This window comes from Mirounga leonina, unplaced genomic scaffold, assembly GCF_011800145.1.
Source record: "Mirounga leonina isolate KUSES-001 unplaced genomic scaffold, KU_Mleo_1.0 Mir_107, whole genome shotgun sequence".
Lineage (NCBI taxonomy): Eukaryota > Metazoa > Chordata > Mammalia > Carnivora > Phocidae > Mirounga > Mirounga leonina.
Genome location: NW_023270233.1, coordinates 3,852,124 through 3,880,006, shown reverse-complemented (window position 1 = coordinate 3,880,006; position 27,883 = coordinate 3,852,124). Strand labels below are relative to the sequence as shown.

The 27,883-nt window shown below is 39.6% G+C and overlaps 1 protein-coding gene and 1 long non-coding RNA gene across 4 annotated transcripts in view; one reads left to right on the top strand and one right to left on the bottom strand.

Moving 5' to 3' along the window:
* LOC118018639 (myopalladin) overlaps window positions 1–27,883 on the bottom strand; it is an 86,691-nt gene that overhangs the window by 24,501 nt on the left and 34,307 nt on the right. Inside the window, exons 5-12 of the mRNA XM_035017357.1 lie at window positions 26,988–27,102; window positions 25,783–25,854; window positions 17,586–17,727; window positions 15,178–15,201; window positions 12,424–12,540; window positions 11,671–12,043; window positions 4,026–4,616; window positions 3,511–3,649 (exon numbers count right to left, since the gene is read on the bottom strand). Coding sequence (XP_034873248.1) covers window positions 3,511–3,649; window positions 4,026–4,616; window positions 11,671–12,043; window positions 12,424–12,540; window positions 15,178–15,201; window positions 17,586–17,727; window positions 25,783–25,854; window positions 26,988–27,102 — 1,573 coding nt within the window. The remainder of the gene's footprint in view (window positions 1–3,510; window positions 3,650–4,025; window positions 4,617–11,670; window positions 12,044–12,423; window positions 12,541–15,177; window positions 15,202–17,585; window positions 17,728–25,782; window positions 25,855–26,987; window positions 27,103–27,883) is intronic.
* LOC118018648 overlaps window positions 1–27,883 on the top strand; it is a 43,357-nt gene that overhangs the window by 4,962 nt on the left and 10,512 nt on the right. Inside the window, exons 2-3 of one of the 3 annotated variants that reach the window (XR_004681443.1) lie at window positions 164–300; window positions 26,375–26,464. This is a non-coding gene — a long non-coding RNA (uncharacterized LOC118018648). Of the gene's footprint in view, window positions 1–163; window positions 1,341–26,374; window positions 26,465–27,883 lie in introns of those variants that run through there. The other 2 variants (XR_004681444.1, XR_004681445.1) reach the window with 2 other exon arrangements.

Sequence of the window (27,883 nt, the reverse complement as noted above, 5' to 3'; positions counted from 1 at the left end):
CAGAATCTATATAGTCAAGTGAGGTATTTTCCATAGATAGGCCACAGATCCAACATTTTCTATTTGGTCAAAAGTTTCATTATCTTATCTGAAACTAATGTAAATCCCATAGCCGTGTGCTAATTCAGGAAATATTATTCATGGAGTACCTATTCTGTGCCAGACACAATGGGGTGCGGCAATGATTAAGACATCCACGGATCCCATCTCCCATGGAGACTGTGACTGGTGCATTCTGGTTGGGTCCACAGCCGATAACACAGGGACACTTCACTATCCCAAGGTTCTACTGTGCTCAAGGTAAGCAACCTAAGGTCAATGGCTGTGTGGAATTCTCATTAGAAAAGGAATGGATGGCAAGACTCACAAAATAGGATTTTCATAAAGAGTTCATAGTAAGAGATTAAAGAGGTATGCTTTAGATAGAAGAAATGACTAAGCAGCTTACAGAAGAAGATTAGAGGAACAAAAAGCATAGCAAGAATTAGGTGCATATTTTTTTTTCTTTTGTCATACATAGCAGTATCTGGGAACCACAGACAATTTTAAAGAAGCATTAATTTAAAAAAGTATGTTGGAGGTGGGGAGCAGAATAAAGAGATGGGAAGGTTTCCAGAGAAATGAGGTCAAGGAGGAAAGCTGAAATAAGACACTGTGTGTGTGTGTGTGTTTAGAAATTAACAGCCACCAAATAGTTACTGGGTGTAGAAATCATGTTAAGTCATGTGTGAATTAAAATCATTGGTCATGAAACTTTCATTATTACATTTTGTGATCCTGGGTTGCTCTGACCTCTCAGATTCACCTTGCTATCCTAAACCATTTAAGTTTTATTGATGTTCACTGCAGATTCACTGGTGGTGAACGATACCCTTCAAAATAAGAAATGATACAGCCTAAAATCTAGAAGCTGGGCACCTCTCTTGGTTTATCCCCAACTCAAAGAAACTTCACTATCAGTTTAGAAAGCTAACCATTTTAATAAATATGAACATCTGAAAGGATGACACCTTTGTGTCACACAATGTTCTAAGAATCAACAAGCAAACGTTAATTGCTATTTAGAAAGGTTATATAAAATGAGGTAGAAAGTAAATGCTGAAATATTACAATAGGGAAATACAAAGTGGTAGATATGTCAAAGAAAATCCATTTTCCAAAACATTAATTTAGGGGTTTGAGTTCTGGGGAGGAAATTGTCTATAGTCAATATTCATTGTTCAAGGACCTCTGATTTATTTTCATGCTCAGCATAATGGGATAAGGCTAGCCCACATACATGTTCTAAGAGGTTGCTGTTCTTCATTGGCTAGGAATAAAACAGGGTCAGAGAGTCCAGCTTTTGGACCTAAAAGTTTTCAAAGCAAAATAAAACAACAACAAATCTTCAGAAGAAATCATATGCTTCCCCCTCATATGGGCAGCCTAATATGGGAATGAGAAAACTGATCATTTTGATTCCTGTGTCTCCAAACTGCAGATATAGATGACTATCAATATACAAGTGTTTCTTTATGATTGCTTTTCCACTTTCCCAAGCAAATTTTCTTCTTCTAACGTCACCAACAGGCCACAATACATTTTAGACAGTGCTTCGCAACATCTTCACTATCATTTCCCAAGGCAACAATGACAAAGCAGTATTATAATGTGGTCATCATTTTATTCCTCAAAACTTAATCAGAATCAACATCTACCAACCTAATGCAAAGTTTCCATCTTAGTATCCTGAATTGCATTTATACAGCTTGGTTTTCTTATCCATGGCATAGAACTCCGTCTAGAACCAATTCTGTAACTAAACTACCATAGCAATTCTCAGAATAATGATTCTCAGAAGAACATTGATGCATGTCACAGATATTCAGATGGAGAGTATGGAGATGCTTTTTGAAACTGATCCTAGGCCTTGCTATTAGCCCTGGAGCTAATAATGAGCTCTATCAGGTTTGTGACACTCAACTCATAGAAGTTCATGTTCATGTATACTCACATTTCAGCTAATTAGGAGAAAAACCCAACTTTGCCATGAATTGGGCGGGGATTAGCATCGATCTACCTACAGAGTAACTATGAAAGTGACATCACACAGCTTGTGTGCTGACCTGGTATTTATTTTTACAGGGTTCTAATTGCTCCCTCTCTGAGTTGCAAAAGACATAGGCTGAACACAGCTCTGATTTCAGTGACACTTAGAAGGATTAACAACCACAAATGTGATGACAGTATTATAGGAAAGCAAATCTGCATCAGACAGAGCAATATTTATGGGGACTTAAAGGTAATTGTCATAAACTGACAAAGACTTCACAGTTTCAGGGAATATGTGAAGTGTCCTGGAGACTAGGGCTCTAGTTCTAGTTCCACCACTGACAGTTTGACAACTGTGCCCCCATTTCTCGGTTTCTAGAAGATGGAAGGGAGAAGAATAGTTGCCTTGGCATTTGCCTCCCAGAAATGTATGTAACTTGGTGAAATAATATGTGAAAAGTGTCCTCAGTTATAACAAGCTTAAATGTTCTTCTTCAGTTCAACAATTTAAAGTCAATTTTAAGATTTTAAGCAGCAGATTTTCAAAAGAACCTACTTAGTAAAAATTGCCCAACATATCGCACAGTTGTAAAATACTGTATATCCATGTCTCCACTGGAGGTAAAAGACAGAAACAAAGGAAAACAGCATATGGTCAGGGAAATCTGGAGCCTTGTTTCCAGGGATCACTTATGCTACAAATTCCACAATATTTGGCATGTAATTTTGACTGAAATCTTATGTTATGTTTCAAAATAGATTTTTTATCAGTTCCCACCGTGGGAAATAAACCAAGAGTTAGGTTATTAAAATGTAAACCGACGTTTACAAAATAACCACGTTATGAAACGCAAAAACAAATGGCTCAAATAACAAAATACTCAGTTTATTTTTCTTTTATTTGATGCTCACCCATGGCTTTCCTTTTTCTCTTTCAGTGTGAACACTTACTAGTAAGTAAGGAGTTGTATGGGTTGAACCACAGGATATTGACTATTGATGGCTCTTTCACATGATTCAAGCTAATGTAAAGATTGGGAGGAACTGGTGAACAGACTTCTAGAACATTAGATTGTAGGAGTCAGATAAAGGACAGCGTGGTGTCCCAGAGTTCCTTTAAGTCTAGATCTTCTCATATATTGCAGTATTTCAAAGATGCGATGGTGTTTGCCTATACTGAGCTGAGGATTGCTGGAATTGCCAACATACTAGCTAGTCCCTCTCTTTCTCTAACATATTCCATTCTATGTAAATGCATATAAACAGTTAAATTGAATTAACTACTGGGGTAATCAAGAACTGTAGATCCATGTGGATGAGTTTCCTATATGACCCTTGGTTAATCTATACTCTATCTTCTAAGACTGCAGGGTCAGGCTCACTGAAGTCTGGTGACTTGACCATCCAAGGACTAAATTAAGTGAAATGATATTTCTTATTATGAAATTCCAACAAACCATTTGAGTGCAACAATCTTACCTGCTGGTTTGATCTGACATCACTGAAATTCATTTTCTTCCCCAAGTCTAGAATCACCGCATTCTTAGTTTCACGAACGTAATCATCATTCAGCAGTTGAGGAGACTTTGTGTTTTTCTTCATTAGTCCCTGGGATGGCCTGTAAAATAAATTCACACTTGACACACCCATGAGAAACCCTTGCCAGTGTCCGAAAGCCTAGAAATCAGAGTGGCTGAAATGGTGGTCAGACACCAGGAGTCATCGGGCACTTAGGGAGGGCATCTTGTGTACCACAGTTGAGCACTGCACAGAGAATCTGTGTTTGTAGAGGTGTTTTCAATATTTAAATTATTAAAAATTATTTAAAGTAATCATGCCCTTCACCGTAAGGTGTTCAATATCCGTTTAGTGCCTAAGAGATAGGATTATCTAGGAATCCGCTAAATGAGAGTCCTATTCCAGACCAAGCTATTCCATGCATATGTCGTTTCTTAAGTGACAACTTTTTCTTGAGAAATCTTAATGACACTTACACAGATGGTGCGCTTCTGGGCAGCCCCATGGCATTGGTGGGTGGGATGGCGGGGAGAGAAGGAAGAACGGAGCTGAGGAAAGCCACTGGGTTCTGAATCCGGCTGGTGGGAGAGACAGGAGCTGGGGAAACACAGCGGGGCTGAAACTGGTTTCCACTGGAGATGGCAAATGTGAGTGGCGATGGCGCTGGCTCTGCTGGAGCTGGAGGGGGTGGCTCGTTTTGGAAGGAAACTCCTCCTAGAGACTTGTTTTGCACGGAGGGGTGGGAAACTAAGAGGCTCTCTTTGCTCACTGTCCTCTGAATGGTTTGAGGAGTGCTGCTCAGGGTGAACACTGGAGAGCTGCAAGGGGACACGGTTGCTGCGGTTGTATTTGAAGAGGGGAAGAAATGCTTTGGCCGGGCCAAGCTGAACGTCTGTGATGAAGGGGCCTTCACCTGCTTGCTGGACATTGTCACTGCCGGGGAAGCAGTGGCGTTCAAAACACTCATGTTGAAAGGAAACTCCTTGGGAGAGGAAGGAGATGGGTTTTGCAACTGCTGTTGTTCCAGTAAGACTTGGTTGTGAAGCTGTTGCAGCTGACTGGAATCACTGCACACAAGAGTGGGGAGAGAGAAGGGAAATCTGTCACCATCGAGCTCACCCAGCAGAAAATGTATGACAGGCTGTTTACAGTTCTATGCTGATTCAGAACACACGACCAGGGTTGCCAGAAATGAGCCAATCAATTCCTTGTGAGCTGTTTCTCCTTTCTAAATCTGATTTATTGTTGGGAAGAAGGGGGAAAAGCCACCACAATGCACAACTCCAAAAGGCATCGTTCACATGGTATTCTTTGTGTTGTGACCCTGAAACATGGCAGCACAATTTTAGAATGTTTATGAATTAGAAAAAAGAAATAGAAACCATGGTCCTCTGTTGGGAATGCCTAAAGTTCTGATAGGAGCCGGCTGTATCTCAGCTTTGGGCCAGAAGGCAGTGAGCTACAGACTGATGTAAGTAACTGAAGGCGTTGTAGTCTTCATTCTGTAAAGCAAACCTTAATAAAACCCCTGGATGTTTTGGTATTTGGTATTTCTCATCCTCTCTCGACAACAACGCATTATAGATAAGGTGACCATATGTCTCAATACATCCTGGGCAGTCTTGGTTTATGCCTGTTTTCCTGGCATAATTATCAATACTACTCTTTTACTCTCAAAAATGTCATGGTTTGATTGGTAGATTATATGGCCATCACAATTAGAAACATTGCCTTAGACTTTTCTTGTTCCTAAGAGGACAAAGAAGATCAAGCTGGGAGTACTTTCTTTTTTTGTACGAAGCTGAGTCACAGAAGCATTATATGATTTGCCCACAGTCTATTTAATTTATCTTAACAAAATGATTAATTATAATGGGGCGCCTGGGTGGCTCAGTCGTTAAGCGTTTGCCTTCGGCTCAGGTCATGGTCCCAGGGTCCTGGCATCAGGTTCCCTGCTCTGCGGGAAGCCTGCTTCTCCCCCTCCCACTCTCCCTGCTTGTGTTCCCTCTCTTGTTGTGTCTCTCTCTGTCAAATAAATAAATAAAATCTTTTAAAAAATAATTAATTTTTTAAAAAAAGATTTATTTATTTGAGAGTAAGAGAGAGAGCATGTGAGCACAGGAGAAGGGGCAGAAGGAGAAGGAGAGGGAGCGAGCTCAGAGTGAGCCAGATGCAGGGATCAATCCCATGATCCCAAGATCTCGACCTCTGTCAAAATCAAGAGTCAGACGCTCAACTGACTGAGCCACCCAGGTGCTCCTGGTGACTTATTTTTTAAGAAAGAAAATGGAAAATGAGAATCTCTAAAAAGCTTATGTGCATAAAGTTGTCAATGCTGCTAAACTTTGCTGTTTAGAAGAATTTACTCTCACATGAGTAACTACAGGAAAATCCACAAGGAAGACTGTGGTGTTTCAAGCTATGAAGGTTTTATGTTCTTCGGAAACATAGGATGCTTCTGGAACATAGAAGGTGATCTGCTGAACATGAGATCTATTAAAAATGAAAGCTTCAGTATTTTCATAGCATTAGGAAAGTCAACACCAATGGTAATAAAGTTGAACCAGGAGGTTCTCCAAACCTTGATTTTTCTTAATTCTGGGAGTTTAAGGCCTTTCTCCTTTCATTAACACTTCTGATACATGATATATGGAAAAGTAACTTCACAAAACAGAGTCCCATCTGTTGTCAAATGGCTATATAATATGCAATCCTTCTTTGTTCATCGATGAAAATTCTTGTTTTGAGTTAAACTAAGAATTCGGAAGCATTAGCCACTTGGTACAGTAACTTTCCTAGAAGTGTTTAAGCTGAGAGAATAAAGTAATATAATTAAAGATTAATTAAACCTTTTAGTTTCATCATGGATGAAAGATTGAGCAATCAAGAGAAGCAGAAATATCTTTGTTAGATTATCCTTAGAAAAATATAAAATATATACAATTAATACTGTTTCTGTTAGGATTAACTTTCCCAACGGCATGAAAATACAAAAATCTTTAGATTTTAATGGATTTCATAATTGTCAGGTTACATTCTGTGGTTGCTATAGCCTGAAGACAATGCTATGCAATTTTCAGGACATCTCTGTACAGAGTAGTCTACACAAATTTTAGTCTTATGATTTTGCAGAAATATTTTCTTGTGGCTATGGAAATAAAAAAAGTAGTATATGACAAGTAAGTAATCTTAGAAAGATAAGGATGATAAAAAGGGGCAGGAAGTCATTTGGTATTGGTTAATTCTTATTTTCCTTTAGTTCCCATTGAATAAAAACCTCAGAACTAGCTTTTTACTTTAAGACTTCCAATGGCATGTTAGCCCTTATCATTCAATCCAGTATATTGGATTAGAGAGGGTTACAAACTGTAAACATAATGATATGTGAGATACAGTGTCAAATTGTCTTGATTATCCAAGTTTCCGTAAGAATTCATTTGAGAATAATATCTCTTTTTGTTGGGGTTGGTTTTTTTTTGTTTGTTTGTTTCTCATTTTATCAGTTTTGTTTCGGAAGGGATTTAAAACAGCAGTTTGGATTCGCTTATTCATCACATCAGGTGTCAATTCCATTATTCGACAAACTTTATTGAATCTTCTGTGTTTACTTTGCTAGGCACTCTAGGATATATATATATATATATATCTGAGATAGTACAAGCTATTCAGGGCTCAAAAATCTTACTATACATACATACATACAACATGAATAACCACCGGTTATTTAAGAGAACATGTGGAACTTACTTACTGCTTTAATAATGAAGTTACAAAGGGCAATGAAAGAATAAAGGAAGAGAAAATTAATTACAAAGGCTACTAGTTCTAAAATCCCCAGTAACATCTCTAATTCAAAGTAACAGCCTGTCATAAATTGCTATAAGCTCAGCTGCTCTTTTCTTGTTGCCATGAGGATTTCTCAAATCAGGTTTATACCCAAGCTTTCTTTTATCAGCTTTCAAGCTGACATCAAGCTTTCTTTTACCCAGGCAGATTTATCAGCTCTCTTGGGTTACCTGAATATATCTTCTCCTTTGCCACAACACATAATTTAAGCATGATGCTCAAGAATATGGTTTGTGCAGACAGACAGACTTAGGTCCTAATCCTGGCTCTGCCACTCATTGTTTGTGTGGCTTTGGGTAGTTTCTAGACTTTTTCTGACCCTGATTGCCTCATAAATAAAATAGGAATAAGTAGTATCTCAACATTTTTGTGAGAATTGATCAAATCACCTAAAACATGTGAGTCATCATTAAATGGTGGCTATTTTATCTTTAGTTTTGAACTACAAATATCAATTTCAAGATTTGTAAGAATGAAAATTAAGAGTTTCAGAATAATAAGGGTGCTTCTTGTGGAATTTCTTAGGGATTTTGAACTGTTGAGATAAAAGGCTTAGTGACAAAAACAACAAAACAAAATGGTGTATCAAGTACTTTTGAAAGCAGTTTTGGCAACAAAAATTTGGGGCAGTGTGTGCTGGAGCCAGCTCTCGATTGTTCTGGAGAGCCGACTGTGCACATCTCATTCCAATTCCCAGTCCAATGACCTTTCTTTAGTAACTTGAAATAGAACACGGTGGGAGAAAATTGGCAAATGCTACAAATCAGGGCTTCCCCGTCTCTACCCGTTGTTAAAACATCTGCCAGCACATCACTGATTAGGATAACTAATTCTAAATACGTCTCTGCAATTGGCTTCTAGCTGTGGTTTTAACAGGGGCTACCATGCTGGCTGCACGTTAAAATCACCCACAGAGCATAAAAGACAAACAAACCTCAGTGATTTAGGCACCATTGTCCAGAGAGTCAAGTGGCCTGGGAAAAGATCCAGGCTTAGTTACTATTTTCTTTTAGAAAGTAGGGCAGTGGTTCTTAAACTTTAGTGAGCCTCAGAAGCCTCTGGAGGCAGGTTCCCATTCCTGCCTATTTCCCTTTTGCCCTCCCCGCCTCCACCCCCAGCTTCGGATTCAAGTCTGGAGTGGGGCCTGAGAATCTGCATTTCTATCAAGCTCCCAGGTGATGCCAGTGCCGTGAATAGCAAGGCTCTAGGTGGTTTTCGCATGCATCTGGGACTGAGAACCTCTGCTCTAAAGAAACACTTGTCCCCAGAACAGGCTTTCCCAGTACATGCTGATTTTTGTCTGACGTTTTCCCCACTTTAAATGTTAATTATTGTGTTCTCCTGGGTGTGCAGGGGTGTGTGTATGGGGTGGGGTGGAATGATGAAGTGTTGTAACCCAGACTTTCCAACTTTAGACCAGTAGTTTCCAAACTGGCTGAATGTTAAAATAATCTGTGGAGGGATTCTGATTCAATTGCGATGGAAGGCATAAATATTTCTTAAAAGCTCTACATTTTAGTAAAGAGTGTAGCCAGGATGAAGAATCACTGCTCTAGACAATCTTGAAATTCAGGTTGAAAATCTCAAAGTCTGAATTATCTAGGCTTTGATGATACAATGTTTAAAAAGGACAGTTTCTCTTTCTGTTGCAGTTTTAAGATCTGTAAGAATTATGTCTATTTTCCGTATGAGTGGCAAATTGAAGGAACGAGCAGAAAAGTGTATCCTCAAGAAGATTATTCAGGGGCACCTGGGTGGCTCAGTTGGTTAAGCGACTGCCTTCGGCTCAGGTCATGATCCTGGAGTCCCGGGATCGAGTCCCGCGTCGGGCTCCCTGCTCAGCAGGGAGTCTGCTTCTCCCTCTGCCCTTCCCCCCACATGTACTCTCTCTCTCTCTCTCATTCTCGCTCTCTCAAATAAATAAATCTTAAAAAAAAATGAAGAAGATTATTCAGAGAGTCGATATATTTTAATGCAAAACCTAAAAGGTTAAAACCAATGAGGTCAAAACCAGAAGGAAAAGGCTGCAGACATATGGGTGCACAAAGGACTGGTGTGTGTGTGCGTGTGCACACATAGGTGTATGTTCATACCTCTACTAATACAAACCTATAGACACACAAGAGAAACCTTAAGGAAGGCAAAAAAGATTAAAGAATTATATAGTGCTGAGGACTAGATTTGTAGAGGGTGTCATTACATAATTTAATAGCAGGAATTGTTATATCCATTGAAAGTCTGATGTGGCAGATACTGCTGGCTGACTACTTACTTCTTCCCTTTGTAAAAGAATTTGATTTTATTCATGGAGGCAACATATACAGCCAAAGACTACACTTCCTAGTCTCCTTTGCAGCTATTAAACTGTGACTAAGTTCTGGCTGATGAGATACAAGCTCAAGATTTTGTGTAAGACCTAAGAAGTCTCCTTAAAAGGAGTCTGAGATCAGGCCTTCCACCCATTTGCCCGTCTTGCAGCTTGAAATCAGACGTGATGACTAGACCCCCATCAGCCATCCCGGACCATGAGGGAAGACCTGGAGAAGAAGCAAGTGCTGAAGGTGGCAGAGCAGAAAGACAGGAGACTGGGGTGTCAATGACTATGGAGCCAGTCTAATGGCCCCAGACTGCCCAACTAATTCCATTATTTAAGAGAAAAACCCTCATGTGTTTAACCCACATTTATCTGGGCTTTCTGCAACATGAAGCTAAACAGAATCCTAACTGACATACCTAATCGCCCCTGAAGAGTCCCTGGGTAGGAGAGGCTCTGTAAGAAGGCAGTTCCTAAGGAAATTGTTTTGGATTACCTGTTCCCAAAACTCCCTTTTCTGAGAAATCCCCCCACCCCCCACCCCACTACCCTTCACAGTTCTGATTTGATCCATTTGACTCTTCTTTCCTCCAAACATAAATCCTCTTCACCTGACCAGGCTGGACCAGCTGGGATTTGGAATTGAGTTGCTATGAATGATTTAATTAGCAGTGGAACTTGACACAAACTGTAGAATGGGACATGCCATGATGGGCCTGGTGTGAGGTGATGAGTCTTCAGAGAGGGAAGAGTGGAGAGGATATGCAAAGAAGAAACAAGGAGGTGCTCCAAACAGAGAGTGAGTGGTGGACAGAGGCTTGGGTTATCCTTCTCTAGGCAGGACCGGGCTGCCTTTGGGTTCCCATTCCTGCCTATTTCCCTACAGTAACCTCTTCCCTCTTTTTACTTTAGCAGATTCCTATTTCCTGTGACCAGCAGAACTTTCAGGGGACGGAGACATTTTTGGACGTGGTTTTCCAAGAGGCATGTTTCATACATTTAATTTTATGCCCAGGATTTTGCCTTATGTGGTAGTGAGAAGAATATAAAACTAAATGACATGCCCTCCTTCCAATGAACATCTTGTGTTCTGCACTGAGAAACACATGACGGGATCACTGTTACTATAGATTTTAATGTTGACCTTTAAAAGTTTATGTAATTATAAATGTAATTTTTATAATTTTGACATGTGGATCAAACAGAACATAGTAGTAGTATTATGTTCTGTGTTTGCTTTATTATGGATGAACATTAAACATTGCAACATGGCTCCGATGGAGGCTCTCTGGGGGGTTAGGGTGACACCACATCAGGCCCCAAGGTGAGTCTGAAAATTATGACTCCTCATTCTTTCATCCCCATTATATTATATGAAACCTACTGTGGTTACTATAGCATATCTAGCCATAGCAAAGAACAGTCAAAAAAGTACTAAATATCTCTTCCACAAAGACTACAAAAGCTTTAGTTGAAGCAGAAATGGGAAACATATGGATGAAATTATAGACTATAAGGATTATTAGATGCAAGAAAAGGCTTTATAAGAAGAGTGTAGAAGTGCTTCAGCTGGAGCCTCTAATGTTAGACAAACATCTTTATCAGCTAGTTTAGGGGTAACATTAGGTGTAACATTTTTCAGAGGTAGAATATTTAACAGTAAGGATAGTAGTGATAGTACACTAATGTTGATGTAAGGATTTATCGTTTGCAAAGCATTTAAATTGTATCTTCCCATTCTGTAATTTCCTTTTCAGCCCCATTTTTTTTTTTTTTTTTTAAGTAGGCTCCACACCCAGCATGGAGCCCATTGCAGGGCTTGAACTCATGACTCTGAGATCAAGACCTGGACACTTAACCAACTGAGCCACGCAGTTGTCCCATTCGGCCCCATTATTTTTAAGGGCAGATTCAGAGAAGCTCACAGGCATCCTTGGTCATCCATTTTAATTTTTACTTACAGTTTGGGTTTGGCCAGAACTGGAGGGGGTTCTTTGACGGGTGAAGAAGGCTCAGGGATTCTTGCTGTCTGTCCGTTGAATCTCTCCGGGAAAGAATTAGGCCTGGTCTGGTTGGTGGTCACCACACCACCCTCAGAAGATGCTTCACTTCCTTTGTCATCTTCAGGCAGGTTGAAGTGCACACGGAGCCCAATCCTTGAGCTGGACCGGGGCTCATTGTGGTTCACCAGAACTCCTTCAAGTTTGGGTTTAGGGAGATGTTCCACAGAAGGGGGCTCTGGGTTGGGTGGGGATGGTTGTTGCTCAATAACAGCCAGGTTGGTGGTGGAATTGGCTGAGTGAAGAGACCCATTATTTCTGAGGTCTTCATTTCCTGAAAGGACAATAACAGGACCTGAGCTGTCAGCCCTACTCAGTAAAACGGAGGTAGGATTGTAACTGTGAACTGGGGCATGTATCCAAACCAGATGAGTATGTTAATGGGAGAATGCCTGTCAAAAACAGTGACCACAATCTGGGGCATTAAAGAATGGTGAAGATACAGGAAAAAAAACTAAACTAAAAATCTAAGTACCATTTTGGAAAGAATATTAGAAGTTTATAAAAGACCAAGGAGATGTTTTCCTAGGGAATATCAGAGATAACAGCAGGATAATGGGTGGTGGTGGTGGTCATAAATGCTAAAAGAAATCCAATATCCAATCGGGTATTGTTCCATAGTCTAGACTGTTCTGGCCTTTCAGGCGCCATTACCTCTCACGTCGAGCTGTGCAATGCTTGACACTGTGCCGTATTTGTTGCTTGCAGTACACGTGAAGCATCCAGAGTCTTCTGCAAACACCTCAGCAATGACCAAAGTACAAATCTCCTCTAAACACCAATAAAACAGAACAGTTACTGACTTAATTGTGGAAATGGAATTATAAAATTTACTGATAACAGATGATGATTCTACAAAAGTCAATGTAAGAAGTTGATTCTAGTAATTGTTTGAAAATAATCAGTTCAAACAATTATTTGATTGGATTGACTGATGAGCAGTCTCAATGAATCAAAGGATGTAGAACAAAAAACTCCACATAGACTACTGGCAAGAGGATCTTATGATAATATAATATCTTAATATATTGTGAATTCCCATATTATTTTCTGTTTTTATGTCATCACTCCAGATGACAAAAACAGAACTGAGAAAAAGTAAACTTACAAATCACAAAAACAAGTTAGGAGTTAGCGCAAAAGGAGATTTGTGTGAAATAAAAGGATTAATAAAACATGTTAAAATCTAGGTCTCTTATTATGTCTGTGGGGAACTTTTGCACTGAGGTAATTTTAAATGAGGGCCACAATTTAAAACTGGGCAAGAAATATTTTGATGAGCTAGTAGTTTAGCTGATAGAGTAATTTGAAATTCCAGGTAAAAGAAGAGTGAAATGCATCTTTTCCTTTGCAATGCTATGGTAATTCTTATGGATTACTTCAATACACAGCATGAACCCCCTTTGAATAACTACAAAAGCGATTCCCAGATTGAACCACGTGATTATAGCTTAAAATTATTATAGTTAGATATTCCTTGACGCGAAGAGAAGTATAGGGCAGTAGCATAAACTGTCAGTTACCACTCAGTGGACCTGACACTAAAAACAAAATTAACAAAAACATAGTTGTATTAGGAGGGACTTGGCATCTCACTGTTTCGTGATAACTGAATTCAATTAGCTGGCCAGCCTCTAGGAAAACTGGACAGGAGGCCACGGCAGACGATATTGAGTACCTGCTCCGTAGCTCTTCATCCTCCTCCCTCCTTCCTAATAGAATTCCGGCTTTGTCCACCCTCCTTGGAGCGGTCATGTGCTTCAAGGCAACTTGGCCTCTCCCAGTCTCAGATGGCAAACCGTGATTGGTCACGCTAAGCTCTATTCTTGCTGAGTCATGGCATGCACTACGCAATTCTAATCAATGAAATAGGAAGGAAGGAAAGTCTTTTGGGGAGTTCATGAGAAAGATTTCCTTGCTCTTTGAAGAGAACAAAAGAGAGTTGTGTTCCCTAATTTTGCCTCTGCAGTGTTGTCTGCATGCAATACTCAGAACTGTGGCAGCTGTCTTGGGTAGATAAGTGAAACAAGCCTAAGCCTGAAGACAGTGAAATGGGAAATGGGAAAAAGGCTTGGCCCCCGATGATCTTGGAGACGCGAAATCACCCAATCTCAAGACATTTCTCAGGACATCTTGCTATGTGAGAAAATACATTTTTCTTAAAGCTTAAGCCACTTTAATTAGGTCTTCTTGCTGCCAAGAATCCTAAATGATGGAGAGGCAAAGTTTGGTTTTGGTGCCTCTCTGTACTTTTTCTGAGCACTTGGACTATGTTTTCTTCTCTCTCTCTCTTCCTCTTCCCAAACATTTCTACTCTCAGCCTTCAACAACCACTTTCAGAAAATGATCTGATTAATTTATTCACACTACACTGTACCTGCCTGATAAAATAAAGTATTCTGCCTCCAAAGGGTATTTGCATGTACTAGATGGAGGAAGAAGAACTCTCTGGCTATGAAATTTTAGATCTCAGAGCTGGGAAAGGTAGCACTTGTTTTGGGAAGGGACCCCTTTTGGGTGACTCAGATGATTGTGTGTATGAAATTGCCTAGTGGAAAAGTCTGCTCTGGACAAAAGTGTCAAAACCTGAAAGATTTTCAAGGGGAAAAATACCACTCCACTACAAGCAATGCAAGAGTAGGGCTGTTCTGTTCTTTACTTATGTATCCCCAAGGCCCTAGGGTAGGGCTGTGTCCTATGGATGTTCCATGTCTACTTCTGGAATGCCTTTCCATTCAGTTTTCAGAAGAGAGAATTATAATAATGAAATCCCAAACCATCATTCTTACTCAGGGGTACAAATACAATCTAATTTTCCAGGGTGATCACAGAGAAGACTTTTCAGATGTTTACACTGTAGTTTGTGAGTAACTTCCATTTTCTAGAGGTAAAAGCTTCACCTACCATCACTCCCATGTCATCTTGGTATCTTCCCATCCAAATCTAACAACACCATGGATGTTTTATTGATTCTGCAAATTTTAAAATCTGATGGATAAGTTTTGAGACACATAAGCTGTGGAATTGGAATTGATCTAGCATCATGAAAATTTCTCTGCCCAGTTTTGGGAGGTCATGTGTAGGGGCCAAAAAAACAGAGGGAAAATATTCCTAAGAAACATCCCTTAAAAACCAGGAACTAACTGCATTCATGTTCAGTATCGGATATAAATTCCAAATTTGCATGTGCTCCCCTCCTTTCCTTCTCTTACAGTAATAGCTAGAGTGGGTTAGAATCCTGTTTCTAAAACCGTATTTTCATATTTTTCTTGACACCAGTGTAACAGGAATATGTTTTATTATTTATATAAGATATATAAATTCACTGATTTATGTATATATATTTTATATGTATGTAAAATCACTAATGCTAACACGCTAACAAATTAAAGTTAAAATGATCCTTACCTGGTTCTGCCATGGATCGAGGTTCTAAAAAAAAAAAATGAAAAGATTCTAAGCATTTCTTTTACCGAGAGGCCATATTTTCATCAGAAGCTTCCTATAGAATTTCAGTCTCTTGTATACTCATGAGTGATTTGATAAGGTTAATCTGTAAGTGTGGAAGTAAAGCACCAATGACAAGACAGTTGTCACAGAAGGGCAGCAAGAGAGCTGCTAAGCAGATGTTGCCATATCTCGGGACACACCTGGATTCCACTTGGGACACATAAAGCCTTAGGTGAGGAAAAGTGACTGAGTTAGGGATTCAGGAACAACTTGCTTTAACTGATACCCATTCAGCTGTACCTGAAACAAGGTTTGTGAAGACTGAGAGCTCATTCTTGGCTAGGCTTCTCACATCCTAATAAAACATAGACTATACCTCCTGCTCTACGGTTTCCAGATCTGATTAATTTATTCACACTACATTGTACCTGCCTGATAAAATAAAGCATTCTGTCTCCAGAGGATATTTGCATATACAAGATGGAGGAAGAACTCTCTGACTATCAAGTGTTTTCATAGCCAGAGAGCCTCAGGAGAGATAACAAGAGAGCAGGTTCTTTATCTTAAAATTCTTTGACATTCCTGAAAGTGCCTGCATGGTACTGAAAACAGAATACAGGTGTTCAATTGCAGGCATTCAATAAGAGTGTGGAACTTAGTTACAACCTTCCACACTGATAGAACTATTAAAGTTTTTCTTCTCAAGTTTAAATGGTATTCAGATTATATTATTGTTGCTGCTACTGTTAAAACGTGATAGCTCAGTTGTTAAGCGTCTGCCTTCAGCTCAGGTCATGATCCCAGGGTCCTGGGATCGAGCCGGCAGCGGACTCCCTGCTCTGCGGGGAGCCTGCTTCTCCCTCTCCCACTCCCCCTGCTTGTGTTCCCTCTCTCGCTGTCTCTCTCTCTCTGTCAAAATAAATAATGAAAAAACTTAAAAAAAAAAACAAAACAAAACCTGATAGCAGTTTGACTCATATATCAGTGATAAGCAGAGACAAATTAACAAGAAAGGAAATAAATTATAATGTATTTTATGACTAAAATGGGTCAAGGTGAAAGCAGTATATGATAAGAAAAAGGAGAATTGACCACTTGCATATATAAATAATTCTTACAGTAAAAAAGAACAAAACTTCAGTATGAAAATGAGCAAAGGATATGAACAGGTAATTTTAAAAATAAAGAAATACAAAGACCCAATAAACATGAAAAAAGTTCCACCCCACATTTACTTAGTGAAGTACAGATTAAAACTAGTATTCTCATTTTGGACCTATAAAATTAGTGAAAATTTAAAAAATGTTTAATACCCGTTATTAGTGAAGGTATGAGACAAATGGCATTCCCATATATTGTTGGTTGTAGTAGAATATAGCTAGGACAACACGTGTCCCAGTTCATTTGGGATAGACCTGTTTTATTCCTGGGATCTCTGTGTAATTATTAATAGCAGTCTCTTTCACTCCCAAAGTGTCTCAGATTGGATGATCAATTATGTGATTATCCTCAATTTAGTTCAGTCTTTTGGGTTAGGCATGTTGGCAATATATATTGAAAGCCTAAAAATGGGTGAATTTATAATAGCAATTTCTGTACTCTTTATTCTTTTTTTTTTTTTTAAGATTTTATTTTTAAGTAATCTCTACACTCAATGTGGGACTTCAAACCACAACCCCAAGATCAAGAGTCATACTCTACTGACTGAGCCAGCCAGGCACCCCTAATACTCTTTATTCTATAGATATTCACAAATGATTTTGCTTTTATATGCATTGAAGCAGTTTACAAAAGTAAGAATTTGTGAACAATCTAAATGTTCGACAACAGGAGATTAAATAAATATAAAATTGATTGTATTGATTTGTTTTTAAAGTATATTCATTAACAGGAAAAGATGTTCATGATATGTTGAGTGAAAAAATCAATTTACAAAAAAGCATATGATTTATTTTATTTTTATTTATTTATTTATTTTTAAGATTTTATTTGTTTGACAGAGACACAGCGAGAGAGGGAATACAAGCAGGGAGAGTGGGAGAGGGAGAAGCAGGCTTCCCACTAAGCAGGGAGCCTGATGCGGGACTTGATCCCAGGACCCTGGGATCACGACCCAAGCCGAAGGCAGACGCTTAATGACTGAGCCACCCAGGCGCCCCTATTTTTATTTTTGAGAAACATACGCATGGAGAAATTTTTGGAGAATAGACAACACAATATTACTAGGATTTATTTTGGAGGATTATGATTACAAGTAATTTTTCTTTTATTTTTTAAATTAGTTGTTAAAAAGTTATAGAAATAAATGAATACCATACATTTATAAAAATTAATTATCAGAAAAATACTTTAAAGTATCAACTTACTTTTCTGTAAAATTCTAAAATCTGGAGAATCTTCTATCAAGGTCCCTTCTCTATACCACTCAACTTTAGGAGATGGAGCTCCTTTTACTCTGCATTCAAAGACAACCAGCTGACCTTCAGAGGCTGATAAATTTTGTAACATCTGTAATGAGAAGAATATTGCTAGAGCCAAAAAATATACATTTTTGGAATCTAGTTACAGTGCTGAATTTTAGAAAAAGATACTATCGCCTTCATATTTGGATTTTCTCCAAATCTTCTAGATCTCCAGCAGTTTCAGTTCTGTGGATATTCATTGAGTCTGTTTTTGGAGATAGAATCATCTGAGCCCATATAAAGCTTTTCCCTCACTATCCTCTTCCTTTTCCTCTCTGTTGCAATGCCAGACAACTTTATTAAATACTAGGTGACACATTTGGAGGGTTTGGAAAAATGCTGACTTTTGGTAAAGTACTTCTGTTCTTAAATGCCCAAGTGGAGGTTGGTTTCCAGAAATAATAACAATTTAAGAAATCTGCAGGAGTATCTATTAGGTGTAGTCAACATGGGAGTAATGTATTTTTTCACACAAGAATGTCACTATTCATGAGGTGGAACATCTCTGTGGCTCAAGTAACTGATTCCATTTTCCTGGCTTTGTCTTGTTTACATACTGTGGTCCTGGAAATTGACTTTTGTTTTGTTTTCTTGTTTTCCTTATGGGTTCTTTATAGTATAACTTCAATGATCTGGTGAGGGATATAAACAATGACAATCTCTATAAAAATCATAGTCACAAATGGAGTCTGATATCATGGTAAAATATGTTGTAATTTTGTGAAGGCATCATTAAATGCTCTTCCACACATCCATGAAAAAAGGTTTACAAAACCACTTTGTTTTTTTTTGTTTGTTTGTTAAAAGTAGGCTCCACGCCCAGTGCAGAGCCCAACGTGGGGCTTGAACTCACGACCCTGAGATCAAGATCTGAGATGAGATCAAGAGTCAGAAGTTTAACCAACTGAGCCACCCAGATGCCCCTACAAAACCACTTTGAACTGTATCATATCAATATATTCTATAATAGATTCTACTAGAGAATGGCACTCACAGTCTCCATTCACAGCCAGTCTTTCACTCATGATTTGTGAGCTTAAAGTCACACATTCTTTTGTGTAGTTGGTACTTCATTTGATTTGAGAGAGAGAGGGAGGGAAAGAGAGAGAGAAAGAGTACAAGTAGGGGGAGGAGAGAGGGGCATAGAGGGAGAGAGAGAATTTCTCAAGCAGACTCCAAGCTGAGCATGGAGCCTGAGACAGGGCTTGAAACCAGGACCCTGAGATCATGACCTGAGCCTAAACCAAGAGTCCAATGCAACCGACTGAGCCACCTGGGTGCCCCTGGTACTTCATTTGATTATGAAATTCTTCTTTGGCATGTGTGTGGGCATATTTTTTTTTCATATTATTGTTTTTAATGTTGGACAAAACATTATAAACATGGAAAGATTATGATTAACTTCCTCCACAAGCTCTATTAGTAACTAATGCTGCAAGGCTTTCTATTATTACTATTTGGGGATCTGCATTAAGGAAATATTGGCTCTTGCATCAGAGAAAGGAAAAGCCGATATTTAGTTAATTTTTTGCTTTTGTCATTCACTCTTATAAATATCCTGTGATTATTTATACCTATTTTATGAACAATTTATGATAATTTGTGCATGGCATGGCCCCATCATATTTATGACATTTGTCTAAGGAATATAGGGGTGGGGATAACCACACAGCTTGAGCTATACATAGTAGATGACTTTTACCTCAGAGGTATGTAAGTTGATATTGGAAAGCCAGGGGGCACTGTAGTTCAATATTAGTGTTTTGTTCTTTTTGCACTCCCAAATTTGTTTGCTGAAGTAATTCAGGATGAGATTTGTACAGAGGGGTCTCTGAATTAATAAGGAACTATTTGATAAACAATAGCAATAACAAAAAAAAACCCCTAAAACACCTTCTTATTCTTTATCTACCCCAAACTACAACTTCTAGTGACAAGAAAGGAATGTTCTTAGTAAGCAGGGAACATCAAGGAGTCTCGGGTGCTCCTGGCAAGTTGGTGGATATGCCCTCCACCCTGACATCTGATCAAATTCTGTGTAACGTGGCAGCTTTGAGGCCTAGTGAAAATTTTAATGGCAGTCAGACATCTCCCTGGGATTCATACAAGATAGAGTTTCATTCCTTGAGGCAAACAAATTAGAAAAACAGACCAAGAAAAAAAAAGTGGTGGCAGAAGGGATGGAATAAATTAAATATGGCATCCTTTTTAAGGGGATGTGAGAAGAATGAGGTCAATCTATATGTTCTGACACGGCTTGCAGTTCAGACACATGAGCCAATTCTCAATCCGTAGAGGTTAGACCAAAGCCCTGCTTGCCAAAGGATATCCTTGAGAGAATATGTTGCTCAGAGCAACTTTAATTGAGACCGACTTTAATTATTCACTTGACATTGAAGGTCAAGGCCTGCGTTCTATTTGAGAGTCCAGCCAAGGTACCTCAGATACTACAGTGTATGTAATATGCCTGCTAAATGTCTGTGATATGAGATGCAACCTCATTCCAGTTGACACATCATCAATACTCAGTAAGAGAGGTGCCGACAGTCATCTTACAAGCCACTCAAAAGAAGTTGTTGAAAGTCATAGTTGGAAGGACGATGATAGTTGTTATTACTGAAAACTGCTTTTCTACAAAAGTCTCATGAGAAGGAATTGACTCACACCAGGGTCCAAACCAATCACACCATTTGAACATAGTGCAGATGGTGCCACATTCAACAAAGGAGTAGGTCTTAGGCTGTTATTAATGGCACAATGTCTACGGACCTGATCATAATCATCTTGACTTCACTGAAAATGAATAAGATAAATGAAATATTCCCCAACTAACAAAGATTTAATTAGTCTTAACTAGGAATTATGGATTTGGACTAAAGTTACTAAGCTGAGGGTCTACAACCTCCTGAGGTAAAGAGTATCCAAAGAACAAATCTGTCTTGTGTGTCATCACCATACTGATAATCTTGGAAGACATTCTTTGAAGGGTGACTTGACAGCATAGAGCCTCGAGAAGCATTTCTTCCATAGCCATTTGATATGGGATTTTTTTTCTCTCTTCCTCCTGCTGATACTCTGAAGCCACAAAGCAATGAAAACAATAATTCTTTATTTAGCTGAAAGGGAAGTTATTCACCACAGAATAAATATTACTATGTGCCTGCCTTATGTCAAGCACTGTGCCAGGGGCTTTAAATGTGAGTTGAAAGGACATAGTTTGTGCTCAGATTTATACCCACAAATATAATACAGGGATAACCTTGAGAAAGGACAGCTCCCTTATTGGTTAAAAGATGCCAGCTTTAAGATTCATACTGTCATTTTATTCTTTTTTTTTTTAAGATTTTATTTATTTATTTATTTACTTGACAGAGAGAGAGCATGGGGAGCAGCAGAGGGAGAGGGAGAAGTAGGCTCCCCGCAGAGCAGGGAGCCCGATGCAGGACTTGATCCCAGGACCCTGGGATCATGACCTGAGCCGAAAGCAGATGCCTAACTGACTGAGCCCCCCAGGTACCCCGTTTTATTCCTTTTTTAATCCAGTTGATGTTTGTGCACCTTGGGAGAGAGCGACTGCAAGTGAATGTGTATGGTGCTTTAGGCTGGAGTTGGATCAAAGGAGTTCTTTATGGATAAAGAACTGTTTGACGGAGGACCTTTTTACCCCTTGGTGGGCACAGGTGCCCAGAGCAACAGTTGAGCCAGAAAAGTTTCTGGAATTGTTGGGCTGGGAAGGGGGGCCCATGTAAGCTTTAGAAATCTGGATCCAGCCACTGGCCCAGTTATTTAGGGTTTTCCTGCTTCTGCTGTTATGTAATGAGGTGCTCTTCAAATTCTCACTTCCCCTGCCCCCTTGCACTCTTCAAATTACTGCTGAAGCAGCTGGAGCCAGGGCTGCTGCAGCCTTGAAAGCCGGCCAGGGCAGCTGCTGCTGGACTGGGAGCACCCATAGCAGTAAGATTCTAACCTAATTTGATCATCCACCTCCCTTCGCACTCAAGAAGTGTGAGTGCTATTTTCTCCCTCATAAATAGAATGAAAGTGCTTTTGATACTGTATAGAAGATGGAGGATAGTCTATCTCCATAAAATACTTTAAAATATAGGTATTACCTAGAAGTAGAGCAGTGAACTAGATATGGTAGCTCTTCTCTCGAGCTACCACTGTTTTGCTGGGCAACCCTCCTTTTCATTCTAACCTTTAAAAAGAAGATAATGTTAGTACTTCCCTATCACCAAAGGAGGCACAAGGAGTTAAATAAAACTCTGCTCTTTAATTTTTGCTTTAGAAAAATGGCTTCTTGCCATTACTGGCAAAGAAATGCTTTGTTGGGCAGTATAGAAAATGAGTCACAGGGGTTGGAATGCCAGAAGTCCCTAAAGAAGTAAATAAAGCAGGAATAACCCAAACAAACATATGCATATGATCAGTTATCATGGCTCACGCCATGTGATTACCATCATCAGTGGCCCTGACTCAGAAATTTTCTGACACTGGCCATGACTATGACCTCAATTCTGCCCTCACTGGTGGAAACTAATACAAGCACACCGTTGCTGATAAGTCTCTCTGGAATGTGAGCCACAGCCTATCCCATCCCTGTGCCCTACGTCTGAACAATCCTGAGCCCATTTATGGAGGCAAAAGCACATATCCTGAGGGCTGAGAAAGTCTGTTCAGAGTTTGGGTCTTTGTACTAAGGACTGTTTCCCCACCACGGACCTAATGTTTTTGGAGATTTATCTAAGTCCCTGACTTAGGATGGTTCAACTTATGATTTTTCAACTTTATGATGGCGCCCAAGTGATACACATTCAGTAGAAACTGTATTTCAAATTTTGAAGTTTTGATCTTTTCCTGGCCTAGCAATCCTCGGTATGATCCTCTCTTGTGATGATAGACGGGAGCAGTGAGTCACATCTTCCCATCATCCACGCCGTCACGAAGGCAAACAACCAATACCCTGACAACCATTCTGTACCTATCCGATCTTTCTGTTTTTCACTTTCAGTACAGTATTCAACAAATTCTATGAGATATTCAATGCTTTACTGTAAAATAGGCTTTCTGTTAGATGATTTTGCCCAATTGTAGGCTACTCTAAGTGTTCCGAGCATGTTTAAGGTAGGCTAGGCAAAGCTAATGTACTAAATACATTTGGATCTATGATATTTTCAAGTTACAAAGGGTTGACCAGGATGTAGCTAGTGATTAAATCATTTCCCATTTTTATTTGTCAAGGCAAATATGAATCTGCCCATTAGAGTATCTAATTGCAAGGAGGTATCACAGTCACCACACAAAAGCAGCTAACCCTGTTCTTTGAACCAGTCCGTGAAAATTAAATGTAAAGAATAAGTGCTAAAGTACTATTGGATTTATTGGAATAATAAAAACAGCTTTGGACCTATTGTTTCCTTCGTAGACTTCTATCTAGATATTAGAGATCGCCTTCAAGGTGCTTGGCAGAGACAGAAAAGCAAACAGCTTTATTAGTGTGCTAAATGTTATACCAAAGGTATCCACTAGGTGATTCAGATGCAGGGAAGAGAGAACACCATTTGAAAGTGAGCAGGAGGCAAGGACACCTGTCTGGTGTCTGGCTGGGCAGGTGGCGGTGAGGAAGAGGAGAGAGGACACTTCAGCTGGGACTGGGTATAAATTATTCTGTGGTTTAGTTGCTTTTGAAGAGTGAGCACTGTCTCTAGGGTGTGACAAAGGGGCATGAAAAATTAAAATGTCCTGATTCGGGGCGCCTGGGCGGCTCAGTCAGTTAAGTGTCTGCCTTCGGCTTGGGTCATGATCTCAGGGTCCTGGGATTGGGCCCGCGTTGGGCTCCCTGCTTGGCGGGGAGTCTGCATCTCTTTCTCCCCTTACCCCTCCCCCCCATTCATGCTCTCTTTCTTGCTCTCTCTCAAATAAATAAATAAAATCTTTAAAAAAAATGTCCTGGGGGCACCTGGGTGGCTCAGTTGGTTAAGCAACTGCCTTCGGCTCAGGTCATGATCCTGGAGTCCCGGGATGGAGTCCCGCATCAGGCTCCCTGCTCAGCGGGGAGTCTGCTTCTCCCTCTGACCCTCCCCCCTCTCGTGCTCTCTCTCTCTCTCATTCTCTCTCAAATAAATAAAATCTTAAAAAAAAAAATGTCCTGATTCTGTGGCACTTAAAACTCTGTTTTAAGAGTAGGTGACTTAGTAGTGAAAAAAGAGACAATTAGATGTAGCTCTATTGGCCATATTACACACGTGCACGTGCACACACACACACCCCTATACAAAGGTCCACTTATAACTCTTCATCAAAATCTTGTATTCTCCAAGTCACAAATATGTTGTTTTCCTACCTCAAGTCTTTGAAAATAGCAAGGCTGAAATTCCAAAAGCAGATTACAAGGAACAAACCTGATAAATCGAGAGGCATCTTGCTTCACATAAGAATGTCTGCCCAACTGATATGGATATGGATAAACGTGTCTCACTCTAGGCTCTGCTTGATTTTGGAAAACCATCTTAGATGAGCCTAAATGATGGAACTTCCCTAAAACTTATGTTTCCGTGGAAGTTGTGCCTTAAGCTCTTCCCTCAGGGTTCATACTCTCTGGAAAATATGCCATTTTGCTCTAAGCCACGCTTTCTCTGCCTCAAGACTATTGATGATTTGGGCTGGATAATTCTTTATCGTGGGAGGTCTAGAAGCTGCTTTTAGGCCACAGGCTTGAACAATGGAAACTTGAGCAAGGCCAAAGGGCCCACAGCAACCACCAAGCTAAATGCAAACAAGCTCATTAAGCCACAGTTTCTAACCGACTAATGGGCTACTTACTACCTGGGATAGTTCCAAGATAACCATAAAAGGGAAAAGTCCATACATCGGCATAAGGCCTCACTCCACCCTATAACTCTAGCCCCTCACCACTGCCTCCTAGACCCTCTTTTCTTTGCTGTCCGGCCTGCGGCTTCTTTGCAGTGTAGTCAGCTACCGTCCATCTCCTTTGTTCTGCCTTGGGTGAATTTGTTTTACCACCCACACCCACTGGCCCCCACCCAATTAGGACACCCCACAGGAGGCTGTCATTCTATGCATTACAGGATGTTTAGCAGCATCTCTGGATGCCAACAGCACAATCTCCCAGTCGTGACAACCAACAATATCTACAAACATTGCAAATGTCTCTTGGGCGGCGGGGGGGGGGGGGGGGGGGGGGGGGGGGGGGGGGCGTGCAGAGTTAACTCTGATTGAGAACCACCGCTCTAACTTAAAGCATACTTCTGACAGGACAAAATCTCTTTGGGCCTAAGTTTGGCATTCAGATAAACAATAAGCTATAAATCCAGGTATAGATTTCATCCATGTGGTCTTCATAATACCAAAAAAAAAAATGTGACTCAATTTTCACCTTTAAATTTGTTGTCTTGGGCAACGCATAAATAACGTATGTTATATAAAGGAAGGAATAATAGATTGGGAATTGGAAGAGCTTGTTTCTAGTCCTGATTCTGCCACTAACTCATTTTGTGACCTTGGATAAACTGCTTCATGTCCCTGGCCCTCCCTTGTGTTTTCATTTGTAAATGAAAGTGCTTGAGTAAATTTTCTAGTTCTGAATACAAAGACTCTGAGACTCGGAATTTGACAACGCTGCAATAGTTGATCTGTGGAATAGAAAAAGAAAGTTCTTTGTCCTAGAGTGTTCCTTTATGTTAAGCCTCCTAAGATCATTTAACCCCATCTCCTTCAACACAAGAGACATGGGCCTGCAACGTGATTCTTCTGAAAGTCCGGAGAAACCTTTGGAGTAGAGAGTGGCTAGAAACTTATCACCTGACCCCTAGGTGTGGCTACCCCATTTAACAGCAATAAGATGGCCATGTAGAGATCAGTGTGGTGAGTGGGGAAGACATTCCTCTCATTATGCAAACTATTATTAGAAATCTGGGACTTGAAATAACATGGAAACAACTACCAAAAACCCCAAACCTTATACAGTACTTATAAAAGACCAAAATCCTGAGCTAAATCAGTAAATCGTGGATCCTGCAATTTTGTGTGGGTACTGTGGTATGTTTAAAGCCATGACAGAAAGAAGTAGTATTTTGATTACCTTTGTAAACACAGGAGCTGCAATGATCGGTTTTCCATCCAATCCTTGCAGATAGTTGGTGGGGCTCTGACACTATTAGAAGGGAACAAACAGTAGATTCATTGTCACTATGATTACTACCTAGATGATAGGTAAATAGAACAAATCTACAGAATTTGGTACATGTGATTAATCTAAAACCAAAAAACCGACATTTTCTAAGTCTATGAATTACAGACTTCAAATTTGATACTGAATTGATTGTATTTCTTTCTAGGTCATGGTGGTTGTAAAATAAGTGCTGTCTATCCCCACAGCCTCAACACAGAGAGAGCTCTATTGGTTGTAATTAACCCTAAACCCCTGAGGAAGTTCCATAAAACCTGAGTCTCCACAGATCACAGCTTGAAAACTACTGGATTAGAACTAAAATGTGACCCCTGGGCATTACTAAATGGATTAAATAAAAAACTCTGTTTAAATTTTTTTTTAAGTTGTAGACCAATATGTTTACTTATACATAAATAAATATATTAATAACATATTAAAATACATTTAGATTAGTATGTTTTCATATTTTTAAAATATTATATATATTCATATACATGCATAGAAAATGCCTGGAATTATCTGCTAGCAACTATTAACAAGAGGTACCTCTGAGGAGTCGGGGCATGGGAGCAGTACATGGACCAAGGTTTTTAGTGAGTATACTTCTGTATCTTTTGAATGTTTTTACAATAAGCATGCATTATAATCATGATCATGATCATGATCATCATCATTAACCTGAAGGATGAGAGCATTTAATGCTTTCTAAAAAAATCATTTCATGGTTGTTGTATCTTAGAAAGTAGAATTATTTGCAGCTCCACGAAACTGAGTTTCATGATATAGAGTGTCCTGCCTGGGCTACTGTGAGAGCTGACAGCTCTTTGTATCCCTAATCAATACCCTTCATTAAACTGGAATATCAAGACTAATTAGTAAAGAGTTTCTTTTCCTGTGAAATTTGCCTATGAGGCTAGAGAATATGTTCCTGAAACAATAAGAAACGCTGATATCCTACATCAGAAGTACAAAGCCATTATCATGACCGTGGAAGTGTGTTGCCCAAAGTCATGAAACTGCAACAGAGAATACAATCATGCCATACAAGATGGCCACGGTCATGGTGCCTGCCCTCCACAGTCCATGGCACCTGTGTTTCACTTAGACTCTTGTACCTGTTGGATGGTTGTCACCCTGGGCTGGGCCACCACATGCTGGACTTGGGGTGCTGCTGAAGGAATGGCTGCAGAAGTAGTGGGAGTAGATGACACCTCTTTTGGCTTCTGGATTCTGAGAAATGGTTAAAATATAGATTTTAAAACAGACATCATTGTTTTTGAAAATTCTTTCAGAAAAGCTAGTAATGTCATCAGTTCTTACAAGTTAGATGTAATAAAAATTTTTGTTCAACAATATTCCACAAATGCTTAACTTCTTTAAACACACTTTTTAAAAAAGATTTTATTTATTTATTTGAGAGAGAATGCACAGGGAGGGTGAGAGGGAGAAGCAGACTTCCTGATGAGCAAAGAGCTGGATGCAGGGCTTGATCCCAGGAGCCTGAGATCATGACCTGAGCCAAAGGCAGATGCTTAACCAACTGAGCCACCCAGGTGCCCCTCTTTACTATACACTTTGATAGGCAATGTCAACAGGAAGATGATAAGATGCCACTACTGTCCTTGAGTTAGTGGCTCTCAGCTGAGGACTCAAGAATATTCATAACTAACTGAGATTCAAGACAAGTGCAGAAGATAATTTTTTGAGATTTTTGTTGTTGTTGTATTTTCCTCTGTATTTGCCGTCCCCTTTTCATTCCAAGTAAAAGGCCAGGCTTTATGAATGTTTGCTTCTGGGATTTTGGCATGGCATAAAGCAGAAATAGCCTGAGTCAACAAGCTCAAGTTTACACAAATTAAATTAAATTAAAAAGCTTATTTAAAGGGCAAGAGAGCCAAGAAGTATTCACAAGAAGACTGTGGAAGGGAGATTATTTTAGTTTTGCCGTGGAGAAGAGGTCTGAGGATCTTGTCAGAGAACCTGACAAGAGGGAGAACCAGAGTTCAGAGGG